A 25,609-nucleotide genomic window follows, 5' to 3' on the forward strand; every position below is an offset into this window, starting at 1 on the left:
CTCTAGTTGTGTTCGAACCGAGGGAGGTAAGAAATAAGTTGCTTATCAAACCTTCGTACACGCCCACATATGCACAGCCTCATACCTCAAGGCAGGCTCGTGACCACTGTAGTCTGGCGTTTACTACTACGGATGCTCGAGTGGCGTGCCTACCTAGCCTACTGCAGAAATGCATGTAGGCAGAATGGTTTACGAGTCTAGCCTTAGTAAGGCCTCAACGTTCAACGCTCACATCGATGGCACTCCTCAGATCTGATGTAGAACTTCTTTAATGCATTGTACACAGGTTCTCGCTTTGTGCGGATTCAACCCTACTGAGGCGTGAGATGGGCGCCTAGGGGCTCCTTATTAGAGTGGCCAAGTTTCACCGTCAGTGGCCAATTCCTCTCTCTCATCCCGTTGGTAACATGTCTCAATATCCAACAGTGAATCATCTTTCCAAGTCAAAAGATCAACCTAGTCTGAAATATATCATTAATCACGTATTTCTCCCCCTCAAGTTGCCTCAAGGGAGTGACCAGTCCCTGGAGAACGATCTGTCCTTATCTTGGGCAGTATTTGATGCTGCTATTACCTTCAGTAACCAGCTGCCGTCCAATAAGCTACCGCTTTGGTCGAGCAGTGTGAAAATGCTTCGTAATCTCAAAGATTCAATCAAATTCAGCGTGATGTCTGCCAAAGAAGTCGAATCTCAAATCAATGCTATGGACACCAAAGGTCTTGTCGTTTTCTCATTCGCATCCTTTTTCTGTATTGAGTGTTTATTTTCAGATGTCCTTGTATATATGATTCGCGCTCAAAATGCTGCGGTTGTAATGAGAAAACTCGAATCCGAAACTATATTCGAGTCATTTGAGGTCTCTCCTGACCCTACCGCAGTGATGGGCGCAAAGGGAAAGCTGATATGTTCCTATCCTGGACCTGCTATCACGGTCCCAGATATGAACATTGACAATGCTACCTTTCCTGCCGAGCTGGCAAATTTTCTCGTCCACATGGATCAAGATGTCCTTGATGCAGCAGCGACAAGGAAAAAGGCTAAATTCACTGTTCTCGAAGAGAGGGACACCACGCATCCACGGTATATCACAGAGCTCCTGACCGGTATATTGCGTGGCCTCGGGAGCATCGCTGATGTCCCTCGCATCCGCAAGCGCATCGGAGATGATGTGCTGTGGGACAGCGCGAAGTTGCCATGGAGGCGGTCTCCACTCTGGCTTGTGATTCGCGTTGCCTTACAGACGACTCTGGAGCGCAGTGCTCTCGGACGAACGACGTATAAATCGTTCATGCTGTTCTTCATGGCGAGGCTCACGACCCTCGCCCTCGACCATGACTTATCGAACGACATTCTACACTTCATGTCGGCAAAGATCGCACGCCGTCTTTTCAAGCTTGGATCCTCTACTTCTCCAGAGTTATCGCAGATGGTTACCGTTGTAACCACGAATGTAAGGAGCGTCCTGGAGGAAAGATGGGGATCTATTCAGAACGCACAACGGGCCTCGCCTCTTTGGGCTCCGGAGACCCTCCGAATTTTGCGAGATACCCATCTTTCCTTGAACACGAGCCGAGAGTACATCTGCCAAGCTTTGCAGAACCAGCATTCCTCTTCCAAAACAACCCCATTCAATCCCAGCCACCACACACGCGGGACAATCGATAATTTCCTTGACGCCGAAGCTAGCTTCCTGATAGCCGCTCATACCGCAGAACCATATCTTGCCCTAGCAGACTTCGAGATCGCCATCAGATCAGGGATTGATGATTGGGTGGCGCGTGTTCCACCCCGAAGTGTCGATTCCGCATGCGTCTCGATCGAGGCATGCGCCTCTGCATACTCTTCGAGAGCGCTTAAAGATTACAAAGGAAATCCGGAGAATTTGTCTATCATGCTTCTCACCCTTTTCGAGCTCTGGGTAGCGATGGATAAGATCGTCGTTGGACAAATCCCACTTTTGGCAGAATACTCCCCTGAAATCCCACTAACGCTTTGGGGGTGTCTTTTAATCCGCCAAGCTTCCGCCCTTGATCGTTTCAAAACATTGCACGCCTACTTGAAAGCTCGTCATTGCCAGGCTTCCAGCCATCTGTCAGCATTCTCATTTACCAGCGATGACAAGTCATTCGCATCGCGATATTTCTACCAGTCGTCCAAGCTACAGAGTTTGAAGGTTCGCATTGAGGCGGATGGTCAGAGACAGCGGGAGAAGAAGTTGACCGAGCTTCGGACCTTAAACAAGAGGTACTGTGACCTAGAGACACGCGCAGGCAATTCAGCTCACGAATACGCTGTCAACTCCCGCGGCTTGGAGTGGCACAAGAAAAAGTGGTGTGAAAAGTGTCGCGTGGAGAAAGAGATGCAATCCATGACAATTACAGTTCACGAGTGGCCGCTACCAGAGCATGAACAGGAGGCGATATTGGTCGTGTTTGAGCTAGGATGCCCCATTACGTTCGACATGTGGAGATCCATGACATTTCATGTCTTCGTGGACATCTGCACTCCAGCAAAGATTTCGCCTACTCGTCCCTTCATAACACTGCCAAAATATGACGCCTTGAAGCAATATCGTACGTGCCATGCAAGACAAAGGCTCACTTTGGCGTCGGATGCCAAACCTTTCTCCAAGTCTCATTACAGCAACACTCACATTCCTACGCTGAGCATCAAAGTCTGTGTGAATAACGGACTCAAATTTCGGCTTTTCGACGCATCGACAGATGCATGGGCAGCAGACGTACTGCTACGATGTGACGCCACCAAGCTGTGCACTTTCCTTCTTCCGAAGGGACCATATGATGGTATGCAGCAGTACCTTACAGGGACCTCCCACACGTCAAACGAAGTCATGTCCAATCAAGTAGGTTGTCACAAGGACATGACCATCCATGAATTCATCGCGTTCGGAGCCTTGCGGAGTGGACCGCGTTTACAATGGATGAATGTGCTTCGTGAACTTCGTGCAAGGACGCTCAATTTTCGACGTGAGGAGGTCCATCTACTGTTGGCCCAAGCTGTTTCACAGGTCGGCCCATTTTCGTCCGATGATGGCCTTATTTGGCATGAGGAGTTGAACAGCGTGCCCTTCCTTATTGCACTACTCGGAGAGCTGGACGATTTGATGGCGAGCGTTGAAAGAAATTGGCTGGAAGCTGTCACAATCGACACTATCGTGATGCTTGTGTGCCGCGTCTTGTCCTCGACTCAGGAACAGAGTGTCAAAAATCGCGGACATGCGCTCCTTCGAAGGATACGAACTGCGACTTTTACGTTGCTGACGCAACTATCAGAGAAAATGCAAGCAAGCAACGACGAGACCGTCAGCAGAGATTTTCAAGGGCGCGTTCTGGATATGGCAGTCACCTGTCGTAGCACTTTCGATGTTGATGGAGACGCTTCGCTGCTCCTGACGCCGAACGATGACATCAAAGTATTTGTATATTGTGCGGTCATGATTTATGACAACACTCCGAGTCAACTCGACAACCTTCCACAACATTCCAAGCTACTACTAGAGCGAGACAAGAGGTGTTGCCACGCATTAGAACCCATTATTCGCCAATATGCAGAGTCTCACAGGGAGGGTCTTGATTGCGCGATGGCCAAGATTTGGGGCAGCTACAGACCAGGAACTCCTTGGAGGGCATTGACAGCTCCGAATTCTCGTTGGCTCGTGGCACAGACTGCACCTTCAAATTCCCAATTACCACAGGACGTGCACATCAATTTGATTAGTGGATGCTTGCTTGTCGACGGGAAGCAGCTGGGGAGGCTCCCTTCAAGTATAGTGCAACATCCCACTTACCAATCGATTTTCGGCGATGTGAGTCTTCGAAAGTTGTAGTTTTGTTCGCACATGCTCACCTATCAACTACAGCAAGTTCTGGACATCGTTCCAGCTGATATTCTCGGAATGGAATATGCAACACGCGGAAACTTCTGTGACCATCAGGTCTGTGGTTACTCTCGATGTAATTACTCAGTAACTAAAGACGTACTCACTTGTTCCTGAAGGTGTCTTTCGCTCTCCGTGACTCGAATGATCTCATCATCCGTGCGAAGCATATCGAAGACGATTCACCTATCCTCCAGCTCATTCCGAGCCATAAATTCATGAAGGACTTACCAACCACCTTGGTCGCGGAACATACTCATTGGCTTAACCTGCACACGAGCGAAATTGAGATTCGGCCAGCAGACAATGCGTGGAAACCTTCATCTGACAATTGGGTCATACAATTTGCTGTTTCGGGTTCCTCAACGGCGCAGAACTCCAGTGGTGCCACCCTTGCCGACATACGCAGCCAAACGTGGGACATGATCTCCAAGAGGCTGCGTCCTCTGGAAGATGCATGCTTTATCATGGTCACATATAACAAAGCATCCTGCGAATGTAGCACTCCCTCGTTGAAGGCTAATTTGCCTCGATATGGTCTCGAATTCTTCATCGATGAGGATGGAGAGTTGCAGTCCCGTAACATGCGCAACATGGTTGTTGATATCATTCAGTCTAGTGGCACGATGCTAGGATTGGTCAATCAACTCATCCTGCGCCCGAAGTTGCAAGTTGCGGATGAGGATCCACGCACAGTCATAATCCCAGACGGTCGTATCTCATACTCCGCCGATGGTCACCATGTCCGCATCACCATCGCTCCTGAAGGTACTCGAATGACATACCAGTTGTACAGGATTGATACAGATCTGCAATGCCTCACTGGGAACGTGGGTCTCACAAGTAAGCTCTATCAGGCGCTCCTTCACGCTGTTACCAGCGGTTGTCTCCCTGATCCCCTGACGGGTCGAACGGGAACAGAGGAGGCGTTGCATCTCTTGCATTCCGCAGCTTGCCGATCGTTTATGAAGCTTCGCCCTCGCGATGCAGACCTTTTGCGCGAGATCAGTTCGCTGTCAACGAAGCGCGTCTGGTATCCCACTCATCTTCAGAAGATGCAGACAATTTCGTGGTCATGCCTTGCGCCCCTTGCACAGCACCATGGTTTCCATCCAGCCGCGAAATCTATCATGGATTACGGAATGAAACTTTTGACTTTCTCAGAAGGGTCTGCAAACCTTCAGGTCACCTATGAGCTTCCGCGATTCACCGACCACCTTCTTGAGCGCGCATCAGTTCGTGCCTCGGCGATCTATCCTGATCAGTTTTCTCTTCCACTTCCGCTCGGTGATACAGATGTCATCTACGCTTCACGTCATATTCCCAACAAAGTTGCGGAAGCGAGGGCATTTCAAACCGCCTTCATGGTGCATCAGCTGCCAAGCAGACTTCCAGTGCAACAGAACCTCCTTAGTTTGTTGACTCGGTGGCAAAATGTCCAGGGCATTGGCGAGGCGCTTCAGTTTGCAGTACTCCAAAGACTGGCTTCAACCGACTTTTTCAGATGTCTTCCTTTCTGCGTATGACCACTGTCGCAAGGCTACAAAGAAGGACACATCTCGGCTGGTGTTCACTCTGGCTTCGGTAGCATACAGCTTGTTGGATGATGATGCGCTCGTGTCAACACTCCTAGCTTTCGCTACGGTTTCCCGAAATTCGCAGTCCTGGGAGGCCCCCCGAAGTTCACTTCTTATGATCTCTCGGATGGCTTCATGCCATCCGATACGAGATTGGACAATATCATCGGTTCATGCTCCATAGATTACGAAAACAGCCAGGAGAGACACCTACCTGCAATGCCCTGGCGAAGATGAAAAGACTCTGGGGCAGCGTCGTTATTCAGCTTTCGAAGACAAGTGTCACTCTGAAAAGCAAGTAATTCTCAGCAAAGTTCGGGGTGCCTGGCCATGCGAAAATCCTCCGGCACTTAGTACGTTGCAAGTGGAGTGCTACAATCTCAATGAGCTGGCAGGGAAAGTTTCCCCAGTATTTCGCAGCTGTCGGCAAAACCGTCATCTGAAGCTACACCTGGATGGCCTGCAGGGAACACTCAAACGGTTCTACACGCCCAAACCTCCTTCAAAACTTCCCTCTCAATATCGTCTTGATTCCCGCCTTGAGAGCTCGGATGTTGCATCACCGGCCTCATCTGTTGATGCCCAGTACCTGTTCAATAGAGATCCGCCTGTGACAAGCATGTACGGGTCTTCCCAAGTTCTACCTACTGCCAATCGAAGAGATTTGGTATCCCCAGACTCCCGAGTTACAGTGAGGCTGCAACAGTTGATCAACGACTTTCGCGCACAAGGAACCGACAAGTTTCGTTGCAAATACGCCGACGATCTGAACCAGAGCAGGTTGATATACTGTGACGAAAAGATTGTTGCCCTACCAGATTCTACGCCATACACGATAGAACTACTGCTCAAGAATCATTCTCTCCATAGTCGGCAATTCCAAAATTCACTCGCATCTATCTCACACGCCCTCTCCCCTGCCTCTGCTGCTGAGCACACGTTATATAATGCTGGATTATGGCCTCGAGTTACACCAAATTTCCTTTTCACGCGCATGGCTTCTGCAGCAGGAAGTCCTTTGGGGAAGACTTGGCGTGCTACTCTTGTCCAGCTGTCGCAGATACTTTTGCAACTGCAACACTCGCGAAGGCTGTTGGTCTTTGGTGCTAACAAAAACTGGGTGGAGTTCTTCAAGGAGTTGGAGAGCGAAAAATGTGAAGGATTTGATCCGGAGCTATACCCTGACTGGCTTTTAATACAGGTAGGCCATGAAGAAATCAATCGTTGATGGTTATTGATTATCGACATTCTTAGATTGAAAGTCAGTTCTTGGCACGGCCAGTCCAGGTCAAGGTTGCGCTGGAGATGATGTCACCATGCACAGGAAGAAATACTTCTCTCCAACTAAACATGGGCGAAGGCAAATCCTACGTTATCGTTCCCCTCGCAGCAGCCGCACTTTCTGATGGCCACAAACTGATCCGAGTAATCGTGCTGAAATCGTTGTCAGCCCAGATGTTCCAACTTCTGGTTGAACGACTAAGCGGCCTCGCACAAAGGCGCATTTTCTATATCCCATTCTCCCGCGGGCTCTCTATCAACTCGTCGAAGGTGCAAATGTATCGTGACCTGATGCAAGAGTGCATGGATACCAAGGGAATATTGGTCGTGCAGCCGGACCATATTCTGTCGTTCCAGCTGATGGCTGTCGACCTTCAGCTGTCCAATCGGACTGAAGCTGCTGATAATATGCTACGGACTCATATACTGCGGACTCAGCTATGGCTAGACAATCACACACGCGACATCCTGGATGAAAGCGATGAAATTCTGCACGTTCGCTACCAGCTGGTATACACTGTGGGTCTCCAAAAGTCGCTTGAAGGTCATCCTGAAAGGTGGACGACAACACAACAAGTGTTGAGTCTTGTTGCGAAGCACGCCCCTCGACTCATGACCGAGTTTCCCTCTCGTTCAGAAGTATCTATTCGTGAGCACGGGGGATCACCCTTCATTCGCGTTCTGCACCCGACAGCAGGTGAAGCATTAATCCAGTGGATCGCCAAGGATGTCATCAATGGCGCGCTTGAAAACATCAGCTTCGATCAAGCACCTTTCCACGTGAAAGAAGCTGTTTGCCGTTTTATCGCAACCGAGAATATATCCAGTACTTGTGTCAGCGTAGTGGAGGATCACTATAAACACACTACGGTCTGGCCAGGCCTCCTAGTCTTGCGTGGATTGCTAGCATGTGGGATCTTGGTGTACGCCCTCAAAGAACGTCGCTGGCGCGTAGACTATGGCCTCACCCCCAAACGAACGATGCTAGCTGTTCCATTTCGCGCAAAAGACATGCCATCGTTGCGGGCAGAGTTTGGCCACCCAGACGTTGCTATTACCCTCACGTGTTTGTCATACTATTATGGGGGTCTCACGCTCCAGCAGTTGATGTTGTGCTTCGAGCTCCTGCTCAAGCAGGATAATCCTACCCTTGAGTATGAATCCTGGGTGCTTGGACTTCAGTCTGTCCCAGACAGTCTGCGTCAGCTCAGTGGAATCAATACGGAATCCGCAGAGCAGCTCCCTGACCTTCAACGACTGTTCGAATTCCACAAGGCGGTCATAGATTTTTACCTGTCCCGAGTAGTTTTTCCCAAGGAAGCGAAGGCATTCCCCAGCAAGCTCACCCGTTCCGGGTGGGATCTTGCTCAAGAGAAGAGACATCTCACCACCGGCTTTTCTGGTACCAACGACAACCGGTATCTTTTGCCAAGCTCAATAGTGCAGCATGACCTCGATTACCAACGCAGCACGAATGCCCGAGTCCTGGCGTTCCTTTTGCGCCCAGAAAACAACTACTACAGACCCATACCGTCAGGCCAGAAGGTGCAACGTTTCATAGACACCTTGATAGCACAAACCCCCGAGGTCCGCGTGCTCCTGGATGTGGGTGCGCAGATGCTGGAATTGAAGAATCAGGAATTGGCCGAGGCATGGCTTCGAGCCAAGTGCGATGCCCAAGCCGCAGTTTTTGTGAACGACGATGACGAAATCGTTGTTATCAGTCGGGATGGCATGGTAGAGCCTCTTGTGTCGTCTCCCTTCGCCCAACAGCTCGACCAGTGTGTGATATATCTCGATGACGCACATACAAGAGGAACGGATGTCAAGCTGCCTTCTGGCTTCCGAGCTGCTGTCACGCTTGGTCCGAAAGTCACGAAAGACCGCCTGATGCAAGGTTTGTGATTCCAGAGTTCATGCGTACCGAGTTTGAAAATAACCAACGACACAGGATGCATGCGAATGCGGAAGCTGGGAAATGGTCACTCTGTGATGTTCTTCGCTCCAACGGAAGTTGACCGAAGCATTCGCTCGGCAATTCAGAAGGCTGATACAGACCGTGTCGACGTTGCGGATATTCTACACTGGTCAATGCTCGAAACCTGTCTTGATATTCAGATGCGTGCATTCCACTGGGTTCAACAGGGATCAGATTTCAACGCCCGGCATTCTGCATGGACTCAATTCTCGCGCGCGCCTACCATTTCGAGTTCCACCCTGAAAACAGCCTGGTTGCAGCCAGAGGAGCGTTCGTTGAAGGATATGTATGCACCACGCAGTCCTTCTCAGGTATCCCATGTTTGCGATGCAGACATTCGAAGCAAGTGCGAGGAGCTCGGAGTTTTAACAGGGCCCGAAAGGAGCATGGATGAGGAACAAGAAAGGGAGGTTATTCACGAGGTAGAGAGAGAACGTCAAGTTCAAAGACCGCCCAAAGTGCAACCCGCAGCCCAGGACTTGCATGCGCACGTTCGTCGATTTGTCAAGACCGGCCGAATTCCCAAAAGGTCCCCCGCTTTCATTCCAGCGCTATCCAGCCTCGTCAACACCACTGCGGAATTTCATGAAGATCATCAGTGGTCACACAACGTTTTAGTCACCCGTGACTTCGCTCGTACAGTGGGGACTATCTTTACCACACAGAAAGCGGATGAATACCTGCGGCCCGTCAATTGGATCATACTCAGTGACGTTGGAGTGCTGGTAGTCATGAGCCCGAACGAAGTGGACGCACTGCTCCCTGATATCCGTAACAGCAACGCAGTTCAGTTGTGCGTCTATACCCCTCGGACCACAAACACGATGAAGGCATGCGATGATCTTCGACTGTATCGTGTTCCTTCGACGCCACATCCGATCCCAGCAGAACCGCTGATTTGCCAGCTCAACCTTTTTGCGGGTCAACTGTATTTTTCCAGTTACGAGATGTATCTTCGCACTTGCAATTTCTTAGGGCTCAACGCGCCAGATTTGGGGGACGAGGAATTGATAGCCGACAGTGATGGATTCATCAGGGAGGAGAACCGCTCTTCTGCGAGAGCATCGTGTTTGTTCAAGGGATCCCAGCTTCCTCCGCTGAAGAAGTTGTTCGGAATGAGAAGGAAAGGCACGGGGTTTCTGCCAACTCACCTCGGAAAGATGTTCAATGGGCGCATTCTGACCGAGGGGGATTTTCTGGAATGAGCGCCCGCCGCCAGGTCTGTTTAGCGTAAGTTTTTGCCTTTCTGCCGAGGACCTTAACTGACTGCAGTTCCGGTCAACAGCGATTGTGTCAACACTGGTTTTCACCATGATGTAATTTTGTGTTTTGTGAATGTATTTGTAGTTGAATTCGTCTGAAACGTTATACGTCTTGCTGCAGTGTCATGTACCTCCATATCAATCAGAATGCTTAAGTATTTATGTTTATCCTGCTGCGTGGTGGAGATGTGCATCATGCATGATCCATTAATAGCTGAGGGGGCATGCTCATTCATACACTTCGTCGATCAGTCATTACTCGTACAATACAGCCAGTGCCGGCAACTTCTGTCAGCTGCAAATTAATGGTCAGAAAATTTATATGGGAGGCGAGCTTTAGACACACCTTCTCATGCCAGCCCAAGAGCACACTGCCACTCACATCACCCCAGCCCGGCATCCCCATACCTTTGTAAAGGTACTTCATCAAAGTGTCCTGAGCATCTTGGGAGAGCGCTTTCACGACGCTGTTTATCTCCGACGATTTCGTGCTGTTCAGTATCGAGACCACGGTCTGCAACGTCAGGTTCTTGCACAAATGTTAGCATATTGGTGCGATGTCGGCAACAGAATCAATCACCTTAGCTTCCTCGACATTTGATCCATAAGGTGTGCTGTCCAGCGCGATTCCCAGGGCCCCTGGTATGTCTCCTCTACGCGAATGAGTGGTGCTTAAGTCAGATCATGTACTGTACCTGGCTAATGTGCTCCGGACTGCGGCCTGCTTCTGTTTCGCATCACTCAAGACCTGAGCGGGATCGCGTGGATCTGGCTCACAAAGCTCGTCGTCCAGTAGTACATCCTCGTCGTATGCGTCGATGTCGATCTTTCTAAAAGACATGGTCGTTGGAGTGGAATGACTGAGTCTCGGACCAAGGAAATGCTTGTCGCAAGTCACATGTTTGATTATAACGAAAGTGGTAATCAATTTGAATAGACTACAGTAGTCGAGCATCCTGGTTGTTGACTTCAAGTCGAACATGAATTGTTCACACCGAATGATTATAGTAGTTCTAGTTAATACTGATGGAGATGTCTGTCCGAGAGCTCGTGTCGAAGAATGCATACAACAAACAAATAAAAGTCGAACTTGACCTAGAGGGCCCCGAGCTCGCCTATCCGACGAATCCCCCTCGACACGGTAGACGTAGTGTAGTCACATTAACAATCAATGATTTAGCAAAACGACAGCTGAATTACTTGTCGATCCACCAAATGCAGATAATCCAAGACCAGAATCGGAAGAACTGCATCGCAAGCTTTAAGTGGAAGACACGTCCAAGAGGCTATCAAAAGGTGAGACGTTTGGTCCTTGCACACTGCTCGCAGAAGGCGATGGTGTCAGATATGCCGATGTCAGAGGACGGGGACTATTAGATTGCGACTGGGGCTTGATAGAGGTGCGGCTAGGTAGCGGGGGAGCAGCTGTGTTAGTCGGTCGACGTGATGGAAGAGGTGGGGGAGCGCGCTTGATTGCAAAGCTGGACTGAGAGGTAGGTCGGCTGCTTGAGATGGAAGGTGGAAGCAGTTGCGGAGATGCGTGACGCGGGTTATAGTACACGTCTTCTTCATCAATTTTCGCCGTCACCAACCTTGACTCTTCCTCATCCTCAGGAACGGTACTAGTGACACTCTCTGTATCGAAACCATGTCCAAACCTCGCAGATATATGGCTCGTGTCCATAACACGACTTCCAAGAAGATAACCGACATCGTCTTCGCTATCCTCGCTCGCAGCAGTATAGTGCAAGTCGTCTTCAGATGACTGCGCCGAGACTCGATAGGATGATGGTGACAATGAAATGGTCTCCGTATACGTAGAGGGGAACAGCCCCTTCCGACCGTTTGACAGAACGCCAAGCCACCACTCATCCAGGACTTCTTGGATAACAATAATTTCGTCACCGGCTTTGAAGGTGAGCTCATCTGAAGAACCTGTAAAGTCGTGTAACGCCCGAACAAGCTTTTGTGCATATTGGGAAGGCGGCTTCATGATTTGAGTCGTCGTTTTTGGGGACCCATTAAGTAGCTCTTTCGCCTTGGAGCTGGGTGATTTCCGAGAAAAGGACCGAGAGCTTGGAGGACGGGAAAAGTCGGTGATATCTGTCTCAGGGTCGTCCCCGTTTGTGAGGGCTGCAAAGTTATCTCTGTCTTTCTTTCCTCTTCCCGTCATCGAGCTCATGGCGCTCGATGCCCAACCAGTAATGTTCATCTTCTTACCCGAAATGTCTGCTTTCGGAGTCTCAGGGGCACCAGATGTAGCATCACTATCAGAACGTTTCCGTGTAACACTGCTATCGGAGCGTTTACGAGATGCCCGCGACGACGGTCGTGAGATGGTCCTGATCCCTGCGTCTGACTTCCGGCGGGTAGAAATAGGGGACGAATTATGCTCGTCGGAACCATTGGAGGAAGCTACTGCACCAGACGCTTGGGAAATCGTGGACCCCTTGGATACAGAATGAAATCTACCATCCTCTGTGGCGCGTGAGAAGACAGGAGGGTGAAAGCTCTTCCGTTGAGTCTCGAACTTTGTCAGAGTAGACCTAAACATATTGGGAATCAGAAGCTAGATCCAGGTTAGCTGGGATGAACATACTCGTCACACCAGTTTGCTTTCACATCCTGCAACACTTCATAGTACTGCTTGGCGAAATTAAGCTTGAGATCCAGAAACGAAGTTAACTCTCGAAGTTGTTGTATCTCGTTTTCCTGAATAGCCTGCATTCGGGAGCGCACATCTTCAGCAGTTTCTTCGCTATGCCCTTGTCGGTAAGTTAGATGACTAGTTCTGGCGTGTTACTCACTAGCGCAGACGGCTGCGTTGTAGCTCATCCTCAGCTTCTCGCCTTTCCTTTTCTTTTTCCTTTTTGCTGCCTTTGATCTTATCAAATTTAGTGATAGCGGCGTCATAGCTCAGCCTGTTGAACCCAGAGTGAGCACCTTCAAGACGGCGAGAGGACTAGCTTATCTTACCTCCTACTCTCCAGCTTCTTCCGCTGGTGTTCGTAGTCCTTTATGTCTTGAACGAAGTTCTGGCAGGAGGTGATGAAGGTATCCTGAAAAGTAAGGGCGAACGCCTCCTGCAGAGTGGCAACCTTGCAATGAGCTCTACCCAACTTCACAAGTGATGTCCCTGAATATATCAGCTAAAGGGAAGTAAATCGATAAAGGAGTGGTGGCGTACCGAAAGCAGATTCGTCTCCAAATTCTTCCCCATGTGAGATCATTACGATTCCCAGTGCATCCAGCGGCATGAGTTTCTCTGTCTCTTGTATAACGGTCGATTCCTTCTTTTTGGAAAGTACATGCTGGTAATCTTCCGCAGCTGCCTGCAGCCTTGTCACGTAGAGTGTCAATTGATTCTATGCAGTTCTGTGAAAGACAAACGCACTTCAGAATCCCTTCTTTTCGGAGCTCGATGTCCTGCTCGATGTCCTTGAACTCCTCCGCGACGATAGTCTTATCTCGCGAGGATATTTTCTCACCAGCCCACTATTCATTCCAACAGCACTTGAGTAGAGAAGCCACGTATTAGTATAAATCGACGACTAACCTGCCTCAACTTCCCGAGCTGTGACACGAACCACCTTCATGACTAGCTCAAAAGCAATTAATAAAGGACTTGCCTGTTTACTGGCCATGACAGTGAGAATGAGAAAGGTGTGCCGTCGTAATGCCCAACGTGGGCGCTTAGAGCTATTGTAGTCTTTATCGCATATTTCATTTTGGGTGGTCTGACTTCGGAGTCAAAAAAATTAAGGTCGCGTACTAGCATAAAATGGGAAATGATCATCAAAAGCTCTTGGCGCAATACACACGTAAGTACAACAATGCAACGATTAGAATAAGATAAGACTGCAAAAGCAAGGCCAACATAGCAAGGAACCGTAGTTCTATAGCTTTCATTGCATACCTCGAGATGCCAGGCGCAATCCTTCATGAACAGCAACAGCTTCCTCAACCCAAGGTAGCCTGAAGAAATCACTCCTACGCAACTCCTCCGCGCGAATAGTGGCACCTTCACTCGGTCCACTCCCAAGCACACTTTCCAAGTCGCGAGACTGCGATGCCAGCCACGTTTGTATGAAATTAGCTGGGTCTCGGGCAAAGCTTTGAAGGAATTGCCGCTTCGTGTGCGAGTTATGTAGTGATTGTGATAGCAGCGCAATCTACATTTTTAGGCATTAGAGAAGGGGTCGGATCAGAGGTAGTGGACATATTACTTCATCATCCAACTTGGTGAGGTCGGACGTGCTGTCTTTACTTGATTGCACTGTCACCATGATGCGGTTCTTCAAACCCGCGTCCTCCATCTTGACTTCAATATCCCACGCAGAAGGGCGCTCTGGGGGTATCTGTGTTGGGTTGATGGTGTAATAGATGATTACAGGGTCTGGAGGCATCAAATATCGATTGACTAGCTCTGGCAGTTGGTGGAACATAATGCCTTCTCCGCCAAAGATCTGCAATGATGAACTTCATATGATAGTAAAGAGTCAATGTAATCAGCGTACCGGTCTCAGATAATCGTCAGCGCGTATTCTTCGGCGATCTGTTTTGTCTTGCAGGCCATGTATTTTAATATAGTTCCACATGGCCTGAATTATGCCAATGCGACTCTCCTCTTTGATTCCCAAGACGTTGCCTAGGGACTATCATCAGGTCGAGAATTCAAGTCGAGATACACGAGACGTACCCAGGTCTGATGCCACTTTATACTGCTCTGGCGTCTGCTCGAGATATACTATGAGGCGCACTTTCGTCGGCTGGTCCCCAGTTCGCCTTACGGTAAACCCATCGAGAGGCTGCTGAATAGTCGGACCTCGAGGCCACTGAAACAACGAATTAAAATAAGATGACCACCTCATCTCAACTGAGCTCGCTTACCTCGATGACATTCCCATCTGGATACAAAGTTGGGTCACGGTCAAGCTCAACGATCATTCGTTTGATGAGAGTGGAGAATTTTCGAGGAGAAACCCGGTCCCGCGCACGTTGATTGGGAAGCTTCATGGGCGTTAGAAAGCAATGCGTTCATCCACTGAAATAAACGTACCTCTAATAATCGTCCTTCAACCTTCAGGGACCAGGCTGGGATTCCCTGCCCCGTCTCGAAGTTGACGCCCTCGGCACCAGCTTCGCCAGCTTGCCATATCTGCCCAGAGACCGTATGGCTCAAGAATAGCCGCAGTGTACGCGCAGTCTGATAATCTGTTAGTACCAATCGTATATTGTAGGCATGTAAAACCTACAGTCGGATTGCGCGCCAATGCGTCTTGCACTTCCACCTTTTTCCGGTTCATTGTCCAGTCGAGCCTCTTTTCCATCTCTAGCAAGCTTTGGTACATGTGTGAGTCCTCAGCGAACTCTGGAAGCTGCGCAAGAGCATTTGGGACGGATTTATCTGTGATTTTGCGTCTCCTGAGGATATTTTCAGTATGTTGAACATAAGGATTCATGAACTTCATCGTACTTAGCAACTTTCCCGTCCATGGCGTTATTACGACGCTTGCCTAGCACAGTAGTACGGTAATGATTTGGCAAAGTTTTGCTTATGGAATGTTTGGTTCGATTATCGTGGGAGTCCAGATCCTCCGACCCTATCCAGCATTCGCCCCGGATATGACTCAGCGTGACATCTACAAATAAACAATACCAAGCACATCACCTTGAACTACGTCACTCTTTCCCCGCCCCCGCCCTTTGTGTCTCTTTCCCCGCCCTCGCCCTTTGTGTCGTGGTGAATGTTGGAGGTGGGCCAGTAGGAGCTGATGATGCAGCAACTGCAGCACCTCAAGGGCTGATGGTATTGGCGTAGTCATTGAGTGCGGTGCAGGGAGGTAAGCATGTAGCGGCGCTGTTAGGTAGCGGCTTGGCTAAATGTAGTAATATCCCTGACGTTGTGCGCAAGGTGGTGGCTGACAGCGAGGACGTGTGGGAAACAGCGAGCTTAATACATGAATGCATGATTATTGAATGTAGTATATTTTACTATATTATGTGTTGTGATTGATGCGTGGGAATGATTATTATTATGCTGGCGCGGATGCGGTCGGATATCCCAGGATCGAGATGTCCTCGCCAATTCAAAATCGTTTGTGCAACGGATCTCAATGTTCGCGTTCAGGCCGTTTTCTCTTTTTTTTTTTTTTTTTGGCAAAAAGGTCTTGTTGATCTTTTGCTACTATGGTGCAAAATGGACGCTAAGTCACATCTCGAAGACGTGCCACGGCTACGTTAAAGACATATGTAGTCTTAATTAGAAATATTGTTCCGGTGCTCTATCCAATCTACGGTGTATCAACGACAGTTTGATTACCTTCCCACTTTCAAACCTCGCCTCGACTACGCGCTTCCGCAAGACTCAACTCAATCGCAAATTTCAAATCCGCGTCCATTTCATCTAAATCTGGGGTAGCCCGGAGCTCTTCCTCACACTGCCTATCATGATTTTCTGTGCTTGTAGAAGACGTGCGCAAGATAGGTGTGCCAACATGTGGGGATGAAGGCGGCGACCGTAAGGGTGTACTCCACGCCGAACAACTGTGTTCTAGGCTGCTGGTCGATGAGGAAATGCTAGAACTGATCGAGGCAAAGTGTTCGAAAGAGGACGACGTGCTGCGAGCCACGTCCGGTAAAGACCTTGTACTCGTCAAAGAACCTGGCAGGGATGCAGGTATCCTGAGTGGGCTTATGGTGATGCCGGCTTCCATAGGTTCCGGGACGAAGACAGGAGACACCTGTACTTTCTCATCCGTCATGGGACGTGCGGCACGTGGATAGGTGCGGGAATGGTGATCGTCAAGCAAACTTGGGAAAGACTGGTTCGAAGCCGGCAATGCAGGACCATGGCTTGTTAAAGAACTTGAAGCGACTGGTAAGAACATTTCGTCTTCAAAGTCACCCTCGAAGACACCTTCATCGATGGTATGGGAAACTCGGCGACGCTTTTCTTCCTCGCGGGAGAGCATCAGTACATATTCTATTGCCTCTGACTCCGACAGTCCAAGCATGTTCAGAGTGGAACGTTGCTCGCGTTCTCGCCCCATGGTACGTCGCGCATAAGCATTCTCCTGTTCCAGTTCACGTTTGGATTCTTTGATAACCCTGTGCAAATCGTATCGCTCTGCAACATTTGATCAGTCAAGAATCTACAAAGTATGGAACGTGCATGCGTTGTCCTTTGGGAATTGGGTTCCTCGCACGAGCATGTTTCACTTTGTGCGGAGCTTCGCGGTGGTGTACTTGTCCCACCTTCCATGACATTACCCGATTGTTAGCGATAATGACCAAAAGTTCCTGTTTAATCACAATCCTGCTGACGCCTCCAAATTCGCGACCTGGTGCAGCACGCAGGACTGGGGACGAAAAGAGCCTAAGAGGCTCCAAGGTGAGCGCGTCCCATACGGTCGTTGTGCCGCGTGTAGAGCCTGTGGCAAGAACAACCGAGCTCCAACCAAGCGCAGTCACGGCACCATCTTCGTGAGCCTCGAATCTGCGAGCAGGTACGATGGGAGAAGATGTTTGCGGAGTGTCCCAATCGTAAATGCCAACGGAACCTTGCAGATCACCAGTGATGATGAAACTGTAATCATCTGGCTGAGCTGCAAAGAAAGGCTCGATGATGGAGTTGTATCCGAATGAAGGATCACCAAATGCGGTAGTGTCGTATTTACCGGATGTAAGGTCAACTACGACACGATAGAAGAACGGGTGATCGGAGTACCCGATGAGTAGCGCTGCCGTTGTGTGTGAGTGGCGACGAACACACAGCACAGTTGGCCGAGGCTTGGGTATGAATATATCCTAGATGGTTGTACCTTTGGAATGGGCGAGGAGAAGGTTGACTATCAAAATGACTCAATCCCGGTGATAAGAGGTCATGTGATGATGAAACCCTATATTACATAACTGATCGTGTGAAAAATTACATATTGAATAATTTACACCGAGCAGTTACCTGCGCAGTTACCGGTACCGTCTGTACCGACAAAAAAAATCCAACTTCATATAATTTCGAGTTCACCATGCCAGCCACGCAATCAGAGACTACGGAAAAATGTGAATTGAAATTCCACCACCGTCATGTAACTTAAAACATACCTTCGGATATCTCCTCACGATGGCTTTGCGAGTTTCGTCCATGAGCAATATCCCTAACGCAAAGGTGAACGGGAGACCCCAGAACATCCCAGGGATAGGCCTCGTGTAAAACACCTGCTGGAAGCCAGCTCCGTAAAGGTTCACAATGCAGATCAACACCGTGCCCGACATGCCGAAAAGTACTAGCAGGTTGCGACGCGGGCCCCATAGAGGATTCGACTGCAGTATTGATACTCGGCGGTTGCGAACCGATAAAAGAGTCCCGTACTGTCCGATGGCCACCGTCACATAGCTGGCGAGTCTTAGAATCAGCGTTGGGAGGAGAAAGAAAAAAGAATGACGACGCACTAAATGCATTGACCAACATCGACGAATTGGGTTAGTTGATCGATAGTGTAACCTTGCCAGCCATCCTCCCATCGGCTGAAAGTCAGGATAACGTCATAGAAACCAAGGCCTTGCTGGCTCATGTACAAGAACCACATCGCCATCGCGCAGGGCCACAGCATCAGTCCATAGAACTGGGCAAATATACATGAGCATGTTTGGGTCACCTAGGTCATGAAACGTACCAAATAGACATGGAAGAAAAGGCGCCAATCCGTAAGCCTATCGGTCCTGGCGTTGCGTGGCTTGCGCTGCATCAAATCTACATAGGAAGTGAGCACTGGAAAGCCCAATCAATGCGTGAGCACCTACCCCATTCCGGTTTCTCATACATCAGCGAGATGGACATAATAACATCGTTTGTGATGCAATAGCAGACTTGTTGATACGAGTTCATGGGAATCTGCATGCCTAGTAATACATTTGCGAGGACCGCCATGAATTCCGAATAACTTCCAGCCTGCAACACCATGAGTATCAATCCGCTGAGATTATACTGCTTCCACAAATGCAACTCACCGGCATGAGGTACAATGTGACTTTCTTCAGGTTATCAAAGACTAGTCGACCCATCTCTATCGCGACGGGGATAGAAGCAAAATCATTCTTCAACAAGATCAAGGCGGCTTGAGAGTGATGGTATTAGCGTCATCAAAAGGAGCGTCAAGAAAATCCATACCAGCTTCCTTGGCCACATCACTGCCACTACCCATCGCAACACCAATGTCAGCAGCTTTTAGCGCTGGCGCATCGTTGACACCGTCTCCAGTGACTGCGACTGTATTGTCTCCGCGAGCTTTTATTTCCTCTACAATTCGCATTTTCTGGTCAGGGGTAGTGCGCGCAAATACGATCTCTGCGTAGGTCCCAACGATAACATTCCAATCAGGCGTGGTGAGAGATGCGACGTCTTCCCCTGTGAGTACCAGGGAGCGGATAGGATCATCATCATCATCGGATGGCTTGATAAGATGATAATCTTTCGGCGAGACCTTCTCGGATGCAGCAGCTTGGACGTCCTGGATGGTGTCGACGACGTGCTGAGTAATGATACCAACCTGAAAATGGGGTTAGTAGTGATCTTATGGCGGCCGAAAATAAAGAAACTACCTGGCGTGCAATAGCTAGAGCAGTAAGTTTAAAATCACCGGTGACCATAAAGACTCGAACTCCAGCTCGTCGAATGATGGAAATCGATGGCAATACATCCGGGCGAGGAGGATCGCAAATTCCAATCAGACCAACTAAGGTTAGATCGCACATCTCCGCGTACATCAGATCTTCCACGTCGTTCGGCGGAAGTCCAGCCTTGATTTGTTCTATGGGTTTCCTACATCTATTACCTCGGCAACGCTATCAGATGTCAGGTACCAAGTCAAAAGTGCTTACTCACAGCACGAGTACTCGTTGACCCCGGCTTGACCAATCCTCTTGAAGTGTGGCGAACATCTGTCTCGCCCTGCTTGTTAACGTGACGACCGTCCCATCACCTTGCAGCACACTGGTGCAGGAAGGGAATAAAACATCAGGAGCTCCCTTGACGAACATCCATGTCGATTCTGCGTCCTTTTCAGAAGTGTTGACCTTAGAGACCACGGAAAGCATCCATTTATTGCGAGAGTTGAAAGGGATCTCAAACTTCTTCTCATACTCTTGCTGAAGAGTGCTGGAATCGACGTCAAGCTCTGGTATTGAAAGAGCTTCGGAGAAACGCAAAAGAGCAGTATCAGTCGGATCGCCCTTGATCGTGCGATCCTGCACAGGAAGGTGGTTGGTCGTTGCGTCGAATTTTGCGCCGTTGCAAAGCCTCGCGATCTGATGGAGCGCCTTGAACACAGAAAAAACGGCCGGGTTTGAGGCCTTCGCGACCCTCTCGTTGATTTCATCGACACCAAATACGTCATCGAGGAAGGCGATATTCTCCACCATCTGTGGGTCCATCAGCAAGCTGGTAACAAGAGTAGATGCATCAATTATCTTACCATCTTTCCCGCAGTCAGCGTGCCTGTCTTATCAGAACATAACACAGACATGCACCCTAATGTCTCGATTGTCGCCAGATTCCTGACCAACACCTGACGTTTAGCCATGCGACGGGCGACAACAGTCAACGAGAGTGCCACGCAAATCGGGAGGCCCTGCAAGATGTCAACTAAGAAAGGAATATGAGATGTCACTGCTAGCCACCTACTTGCGGAACGAAGGCAGTCAAGCAGCCGATTGAATTTACGATGGCAGAAGACGTGGTGTCATACCCAGGATATGTTGTCCGTAACCAAACGCCATATAGAAGAAGCGACAAGCAGAAGAAAAAGAGCGCGAGACAGGATATGATTTTGGTGAAAAACCACACCTCTCTTTGGATAGTGGTAAGCTTGAACTTTGTTTCTCCAGACATCTTGACAAGGCGTCCCATGACAGTCCTATCTCCGGTGGCGAACACGACTCCATGGCAAGTCCCTTGTACGACAAAAGTGGAAGTCAGCGCGAGGTTACGAGTCTCCAAAGCATTGTCGGATGTTGCATCAAGAGCTCCTGGTATCATTTCGCTGCAATTGTACTTTAGCCAAATGTTCAAGCACGTAAGACAAGGGACAGACCTTTCACCCGTCAGGAGAGAGCGATCAAAGCGAAGGTCGGATGATGCCTGCACGACACGCATGTCGGCCGGGACACGGTCGCCAGCGCTGAGCACGGCAACATCACCAACTACAATGTCAGCAGCTGAGATGATTTGCTGGTTTCCGTCCCTAATGACCGCGGCCTCGTGTGCAATCAGGGATTTGATCGACTTCATGATTCTGTTCGCGTTCCAATCGACCAAAGCATAAAATGCAGCAGAAATGATGATGACAAGCATCTGTAGTTGATGAGAAGGGTGAAAATGAGTATGAGAGTCGATAGTCACGAACCAAAAGCACTGCAACACCAAGAACGAAAGGTAGAGGAGGCCCGAGTGGTTTATAGGACAGCTGAAATGTGTATTAGAAAGTCACATTGGCAGGTGAACAACGGCACTCACGATAGTCAAGATGAACGCGATCCACATGAGAAAATTGAAGCCACCAAAAACATAATTAAGTGTTTTCTTCCAGTAGACGGTGGGTGGAGGGCTGATGGTATTCTTGCCATCACGCTCCCTGCGACGAACAGCGGCAAGCTCCAAACCGACTGTGGGATGACTGGAATACCGGGTGTATACTTCGTCAACACTGAGTAGATGAGCATCTATGCTTGCAATTGCATCCGCTGGGTCTAGCGGGGATTTGGGGGTGGCCTTATTATCTTCGACGCGAACCGATAATGTACGGTATCTGTTTACTGTTAGGGCGATATACTGCGCGGGGTAGAGATGCGAATAACGAACGCGACTTGAATGCCATAACCTTTCCCGGACCCGGACTCAGCAGGCTCAGCAGAGGGTGTCGTGTCCGCCATCGAAGGAACCCAGGCTGCTTCAAGATCCGAGTCTTTGCCTGCTCTCCTATTTATCCGGCTCAAGGCAATGCATCGACTGTGCCTTGCCAGACCCAAGATTTTTTAGGTTTACCGAGAGGTATTTTTGCGATTCATGCGACGGACACATGCGGGTATTGTTAGTGATCTATAACGTTGAAGATCAAAGTGAAGCAGACCCAAGTTATTTTCAGGTCAGGTTTTTTTTTTCCACCGCATCAACGTGGTTGATGGATTGCAATGTGATCCCTGTACTTGGTGGCACGTGGAGCACCATATCTAGAGTTGAAACTGATGCTCGCCATCCTTGTTTGGTATAGTCTCCGATGAGCCGTATTTAGCATGTAACTAGGTCGTAACAGAGAACAGAGTACTACTACAACAAGCAAGGAGGTCTAGTAGGGCGGCCGAAGCAAGGAAGTCCGAGTCGGATTCACAATAGTATTAGCGTCAAACCAGTCTTCGAGTTACATAAGACATTAATTAATACAGAGGGCTCGTTGCAACATCCACGGTTCGGATATCTGGTAGCAGCCCGTACCGTCATCATATCAAGGGATTATCCATAAAAACTGATGGGTATTACTGGGAATCATGGAAATCCTCGGTGCTTGCCGGAAGAAGTCGCTGATGACGACCTTGTACATCCTGTATAAATTGATTTGGTAGTAGGTACCCCTCGAGTCCCCACGGCGAGAACTCACTGTTTCACATCAAATCAGAACATCAACACTAGTCGAACAGACCTGCATCAAATATCCGTACTATACCTATTCTCCTCATTTCATACACTTCTTCGAGGGACAGTTCGTAGATCACCGGCACCGCTGCCAGGCACCAACATGCACATGCTGCCGCCCGGTTCCTGAACATTGAACGCTCAGAAGGAACCGGTAGTACGTTCAGCTGAGTCTATCCTGTTTCCATTCTCTATAATCACCTTCAGTTCCCGCTGCGCAAAGTAAGCACATTGACTCAACATGGAGAATTCAAATTCACAGCTTTACGTCGTTTTCAGTCCCTGTGCAAGTACTGGGCGCTTAGCGCTTATCATGATTTGTTCCTACCGGTACTATCGTGAGCTGCCTGCTTGCCATAACTATCGCAGATCGCGTCCGCATCTATCTCTAGATTTGTTATGCCGTTGTCCTGAACTACGCGATCTTTGTTACCATCGACGATGGGCTGTCTGGCTTTGATCCCAACTGCCAGTGCATGCTCGTCCTTCACCATCACGAGCTGCACTCGTGGTACCGCATGCGGCATCACATTGTGGCCGCGTGCTCATTCTGTAAGAACGGAGCGTTTAATTCCGCGGAATTAGTCCGTGTTGACGCCATGTGCACGCTCTTGGCAATCGAGCGCCTTTGATGCTGTGTATGCATACCTAACTTGCTCTGAAACAATTTCGCTGCGGTCTCAGGTGACCGATTGATCAAGCGCCTGAACAATTTTCTATTGAGAATTTTTAACATCAATATTGTTGTAGCGTTATGATCTTATCGCAGTACTGTTGGTACGTTGAGTGATTCTGTAAAATGGACACAGCTCTGTTCAGAGGGCGGAATCATATCACGACGTTTGGACATTATTTTCAACCACGAATGAGGAAAGAGAAACGGCAAATATAGTCTGCTCTTTGTTGCCATTGTAAAGAAATCTAAGAGGATGATAAACGATACTGATATGTCCACAGGTAAGCAGATTGCTTGTAAAAAATAAGTAGGAACAAGACGACCCACATGCAATGGGAATTAGATAAGAGCTGAGGGTTCCTAGCCCAAACCATAAAGAAAATAGCACGATAGTGTATGGTGCCGAATATGATTCGATAAGAAAGCGGCCTAGCCGAGTAGTACTGAGCCCGTGGCAATCCTCCATTCATCGAAGATATCGATGCTGGTCTGGTCTAGCAATTTGGAAAGATCCCTTGGGTACCTAGTGAGACCAGCATCTAATATGTGGGAGTCTTCAGTTACATCGACGAGGGGCTCACCAGGATAATACCAAAATGTTATAGCCAAAATCATGTAGGCGCCTAGAGAGCGCCTTGGGTGCGAAACGCATCCAAAAATGCTACAGCAACTTACACATGAGGATCATTCCTTCCAGCCAATTTGACTTGCCATCCTGCACGACATAATTGACAGTAAGAACTATTTTCTCCTTCCAATTAGCACGTTCTCCCGCATCCATCCATCCACGCACCGGAGAGAAACATGACAATGGATTCCAGAGGGTCAAAGAGAAGTGTCAATGGCTTGTTCATAATCCAACCAAGTGTCACGATGAATCTGAAACCATCTGAGTAAATACTATGTAGAGATGGACAAGAGCACAATGCACGGAATCACAAAGAGCGCGATTTGCTGAAAACGGTGAGTCGCCATAGAAGCCATGTCTGTAGGAATGAACCCACAATACTCGAACCCACAGCAACGCCCAAACTTAAAGTCAATTTATCCTTGACGGATACCGTAACTTCAATGACGTGGTCCGCTGCGTGACCAACGATCGGGAGCAAAATAATACCAACGAACTCCTTGTTGATCGACCCAGATGAAGTCAAGCCATCAATCGAGTCAATGAGGAACACTGCAGTAACAGTAGTCAACTGAAGCGAAAAATTGAGAACTTCGTGTGACTATCACATTAAGCACGTACCACAGCTACGACAGCCAAAAGCCAAATGCACACAGCGATGTTCATCAGTGGTTGAATCTCAATCTCCACTGATGCTATGGAATAAGTCCCAGGTTCCACGTCAGGGTTGGCGTCTGCAAACGTTGCGGCTGCCTCTCTGTCATGTGTCGAACTTGGGGAAGACACATTTTCGCCGTCCGTGATGATCCTACGTCTCCTGTGCAACCGAAATGGTTTCTGGCCTGCGTACGCCTTGGTTGGTTGCATATTTTCGTTATCATCAGCGTAGAGGGCTTTGTGCGAAAATAACTGGAAAACCAGATATGAGGCGTAGACTGGATGGTTGGAATGGGTTTAGTCAACTGCTAAGAAAATCATTTTGTTGACCTACTGAGAAGGAGAATGATTGCAACCTATACGAAGAACGTAAGGCCAAACATACTACGAACAATAATCTACGCACGCCATGACTAGTTTTCAATATGTTTGAATCGGTTGACAATTCGTCATATTCTGGTTGACCCTGAAGAGCCATGTGAAAAGCCCCAGGTAACAGAACAGCAATCACGCTAATGGTCAGCAATGATAAATTAAGTTGCACAGCACCTAAGCCATAGGCGCAAGCATCAACAGTCTGGACCAACTTGGGACAGGCAACTGCGTACTTTGACCAAACCCCTGTTCCGAGAAGCGGAGACCACCGGCAAAGAAACACATGCCCAGTACCAGCACTACAGTACACATTAATTGATTTCGTCACAGTAAGCCTAAACACTGACAGAGATTGCTCAGGATAGAGCCCACCACAATAGAAAAATAACACGTGTTAGGTAAAGGGGAGCTAAAAATAGAGCAAAGCTGTGGGACACAGGACGACTGAACGATTGTCAGCTGACACTTCGCGAGCGCGATGATCTAAGAGGGGACAATTGGTCATCGCACAAGCTGCTGGAGGCTAGTACGACGTACTGATACGATGAGTTCGACTTACTGCCACAGTACAGTATGACGTACCATTTG

The 25,609-nt window shown here is 48.9% G+C and overlaps 7 protein-coding genes across 7 annotated transcripts; 1 reads left to right on the top strand and 6 right to left on the bottom strand.

The window, feature by feature from the left end:
* Nucleotides 1-33: 33 nt before the first annotated feature.
* F5147DRAFT_791077 (uncharacterized protein) lies at nucleotides 34-9,940 on the top strand (the record flags this gene model as incomplete). Its single annotated transcript, XM_041443065.1, has 8 exons — nucleotides 34-717; nucleotides 772-3,827; nucleotides 3,882-3,956; nucleotides 4,019-5,312; nucleotides 5,404-5,543; nucleotides 5,661-6,677; nucleotides 6,731-8,654; nucleotides 8,709-9,940. Exons 1-8 carry the CDS (start codon nucleotides 408-410, stop codon nucleotides 9,938-9,940), a joined length of 9,048 nt encoding a protein of 3,015 aa, XP_041295337.1. The 5' UTR covers nucleotides 34-407.
* Nucleotides 9,941-10,229: 289 nt separating this feature from the next.
* On the bottom strand, nucleotides 10,230-10,838 carry F5147DRAFT_744456 (actin-related protein 2/3 complex subunit 5; the record flags this gene model as incomplete). Its single annotated transcript, XM_041439673.1, has 4 exons — nucleotides 10,230-10,292; nucleotides 10,344-10,526; nucleotides 10,578-10,650; nucleotides 10,693-10,838. The coding sequence occupies 4 exons, from the start codon at nucleotides 10,836-10,838 to the stop codon at nucleotides 10,230-10,232; spliced, it is 465 nt and encodes a 154-aa protein (XP_041295338.1).
* A 322-nt stretch (nucleotides 10,839-11,160) lies between these two features.
* F5147DRAFT_70825 (uncharacterized protein) lies at nucleotides 11,161-13,701 on the bottom strand. Its single transcript, XM_041438124.1, has 8 exons — nucleotides 13,627-13,701; nucleotides 13,554-13,571; nucleotides 13,392-13,492; nucleotides 13,185-13,336; nucleotides 12,974-13,133; nucleotides 12,805-12,918; nucleotides 12,597-12,755; nucleotides 11,161-12,543 (listed from the first exon to the last, which is right to left on the bottom strand). The coding sequence occupies exons 1-8, from the start codon at nucleotides 13,639-13,641 to the stop codon at nucleotides 11,259-11,261; spliced, it is 2,004 nt and encodes a 667-aa protein (XP_041295339.1). The 5' UTR covers nucleotides 13,642-13,701; the 3' UTR covers nucleotides 11,161-11,258.
* F5147DRAFT_70862 (SWI/SNF complex 60 kDa subunit) lies at nucleotides 13,637-15,693 on the bottom strand. The gene is made up of 8 exons (XM_041438141.1): nucleotides 15,474-15,693; nucleotides 15,253-15,421; nucleotides 15,057-15,203; nucleotides 14,888-15,007; nucleotides 14,697-14,832; nucleotides 14,515-14,645; nucleotides 14,224-14,463; nucleotides 13,637-14,169 (listed from the first exon to the last, which is right to left on the bottom strand). The coding sequence occupies exons 1-8, from the start codon at nucleotides 15,491-15,493 to the stop codon at nucleotides 13,903-13,905; spliced, it is 1,230 nt and encodes a 409-aa protein (XP_041295340.1). The 5' UTR covers nucleotides 15,494-15,693; the 3' UTR covers nucleotides 13,637-13,902.
* A 636-nt stretch (nucleotides 15,694-16,329) lies between these two features.
* On the bottom strand, nucleotides 16,330-17,740 carry F5147DRAFT_572433 (uncharacterized protein; the record flags this gene model as incomplete). Its single annotated transcript, XM_041431085.1, has 2 exons — nucleotides 16,330-17,124; nucleotides 17,168-17,740. Coding segments are annotated over 2 exons (1,368 nt in total), but the record flags the coding sequence as incomplete, so codon positions are not given.
* Nucleotides 17,741-17,841: 101 nt separating this feature from the next.
* On the bottom strand, nucleotides 17,842-21,973 carry F5147DRAFT_608880 (uncharacterized protein). The gene is made up of 15 exons (XM_041432395.1): nucleotides 21,858-21,973; nucleotides 21,513-21,804; nucleotides 21,403-21,462; nucleotides 21,091-21,350; nucleotides 20,682-21,039; nucleotides 20,473-20,628; nucleotides 19,884-20,419; nucleotides 19,601-19,826; nucleotides 19,170-19,548; nucleotides 19,010-19,116; nucleotides 18,803-18,950; nucleotides 18,676-18,752; nucleotides 18,452-18,624; nucleotides 18,104-18,395; nucleotides 17,842-18,049 (listed from the first exon to the last, which is right to left on the bottom strand). Exons 1-15 carry the CDS (start codon nucleotides 21,926-21,928, stop codon nucleotides 18,023-18,025), a joined length of 3,162 nt encoding a protein of 1,053 aa, XP_041295342.1. The 5' UTR covers nucleotides 21,929-21,973; the 3' UTR covers nucleotides 17,842-18,022.
* A 2,040-nt stretch (nucleotides 21,974-24,013) lies between these two features.
* On the bottom strand, nucleotides 24,014-25,576 carry F5147DRAFT_683310 (uncharacterized protein). The gene is made up of 10 exons (XM_041436539.1): nucleotides 25,559-25,576; nucleotides 25,459-25,504; nucleotides 25,369-25,395; nucleotides 25,255-25,320; nucleotides 25,053-25,195; nucleotides 24,981-25,002; nucleotides 24,611-24,924; nucleotides 24,366-24,560; nucleotides 24,293-24,315; nucleotides 24,014-24,240 (listed from the first exon to the last, which is right to left on the bottom strand). The coding sequence occupies exons 4-10, from the start codon at nucleotides 25,304-25,306 to the stop codon at nucleotides 24,120-24,122; spliced, it is 870 nt and encodes a 289-aa protein (XP_041295343.1). The 5' UTR covers nucleotides 25,307-25,320; nucleotides 25,369-25,395; nucleotides 25,459-25,504; nucleotides 25,559-25,576; the 3' UTR covers nucleotides 24,014-24,119.
* Between the last annotated feature and the right edge of the window lie 33 nt (nucleotides 25,577-25,609).

This window comes from Suillus discolor (genome assembly GCF_016758755.1).
Source record: "Suillus discolor strain FC423 chromosome Unknown F5147scaffold_14, whole genome shotgun sequence".
NCBI lineage: Eukaryota > Fungi > Basidiomycota > Agaricomycetes > Boletales > Suillaceae > Suillus > Suillus discolor.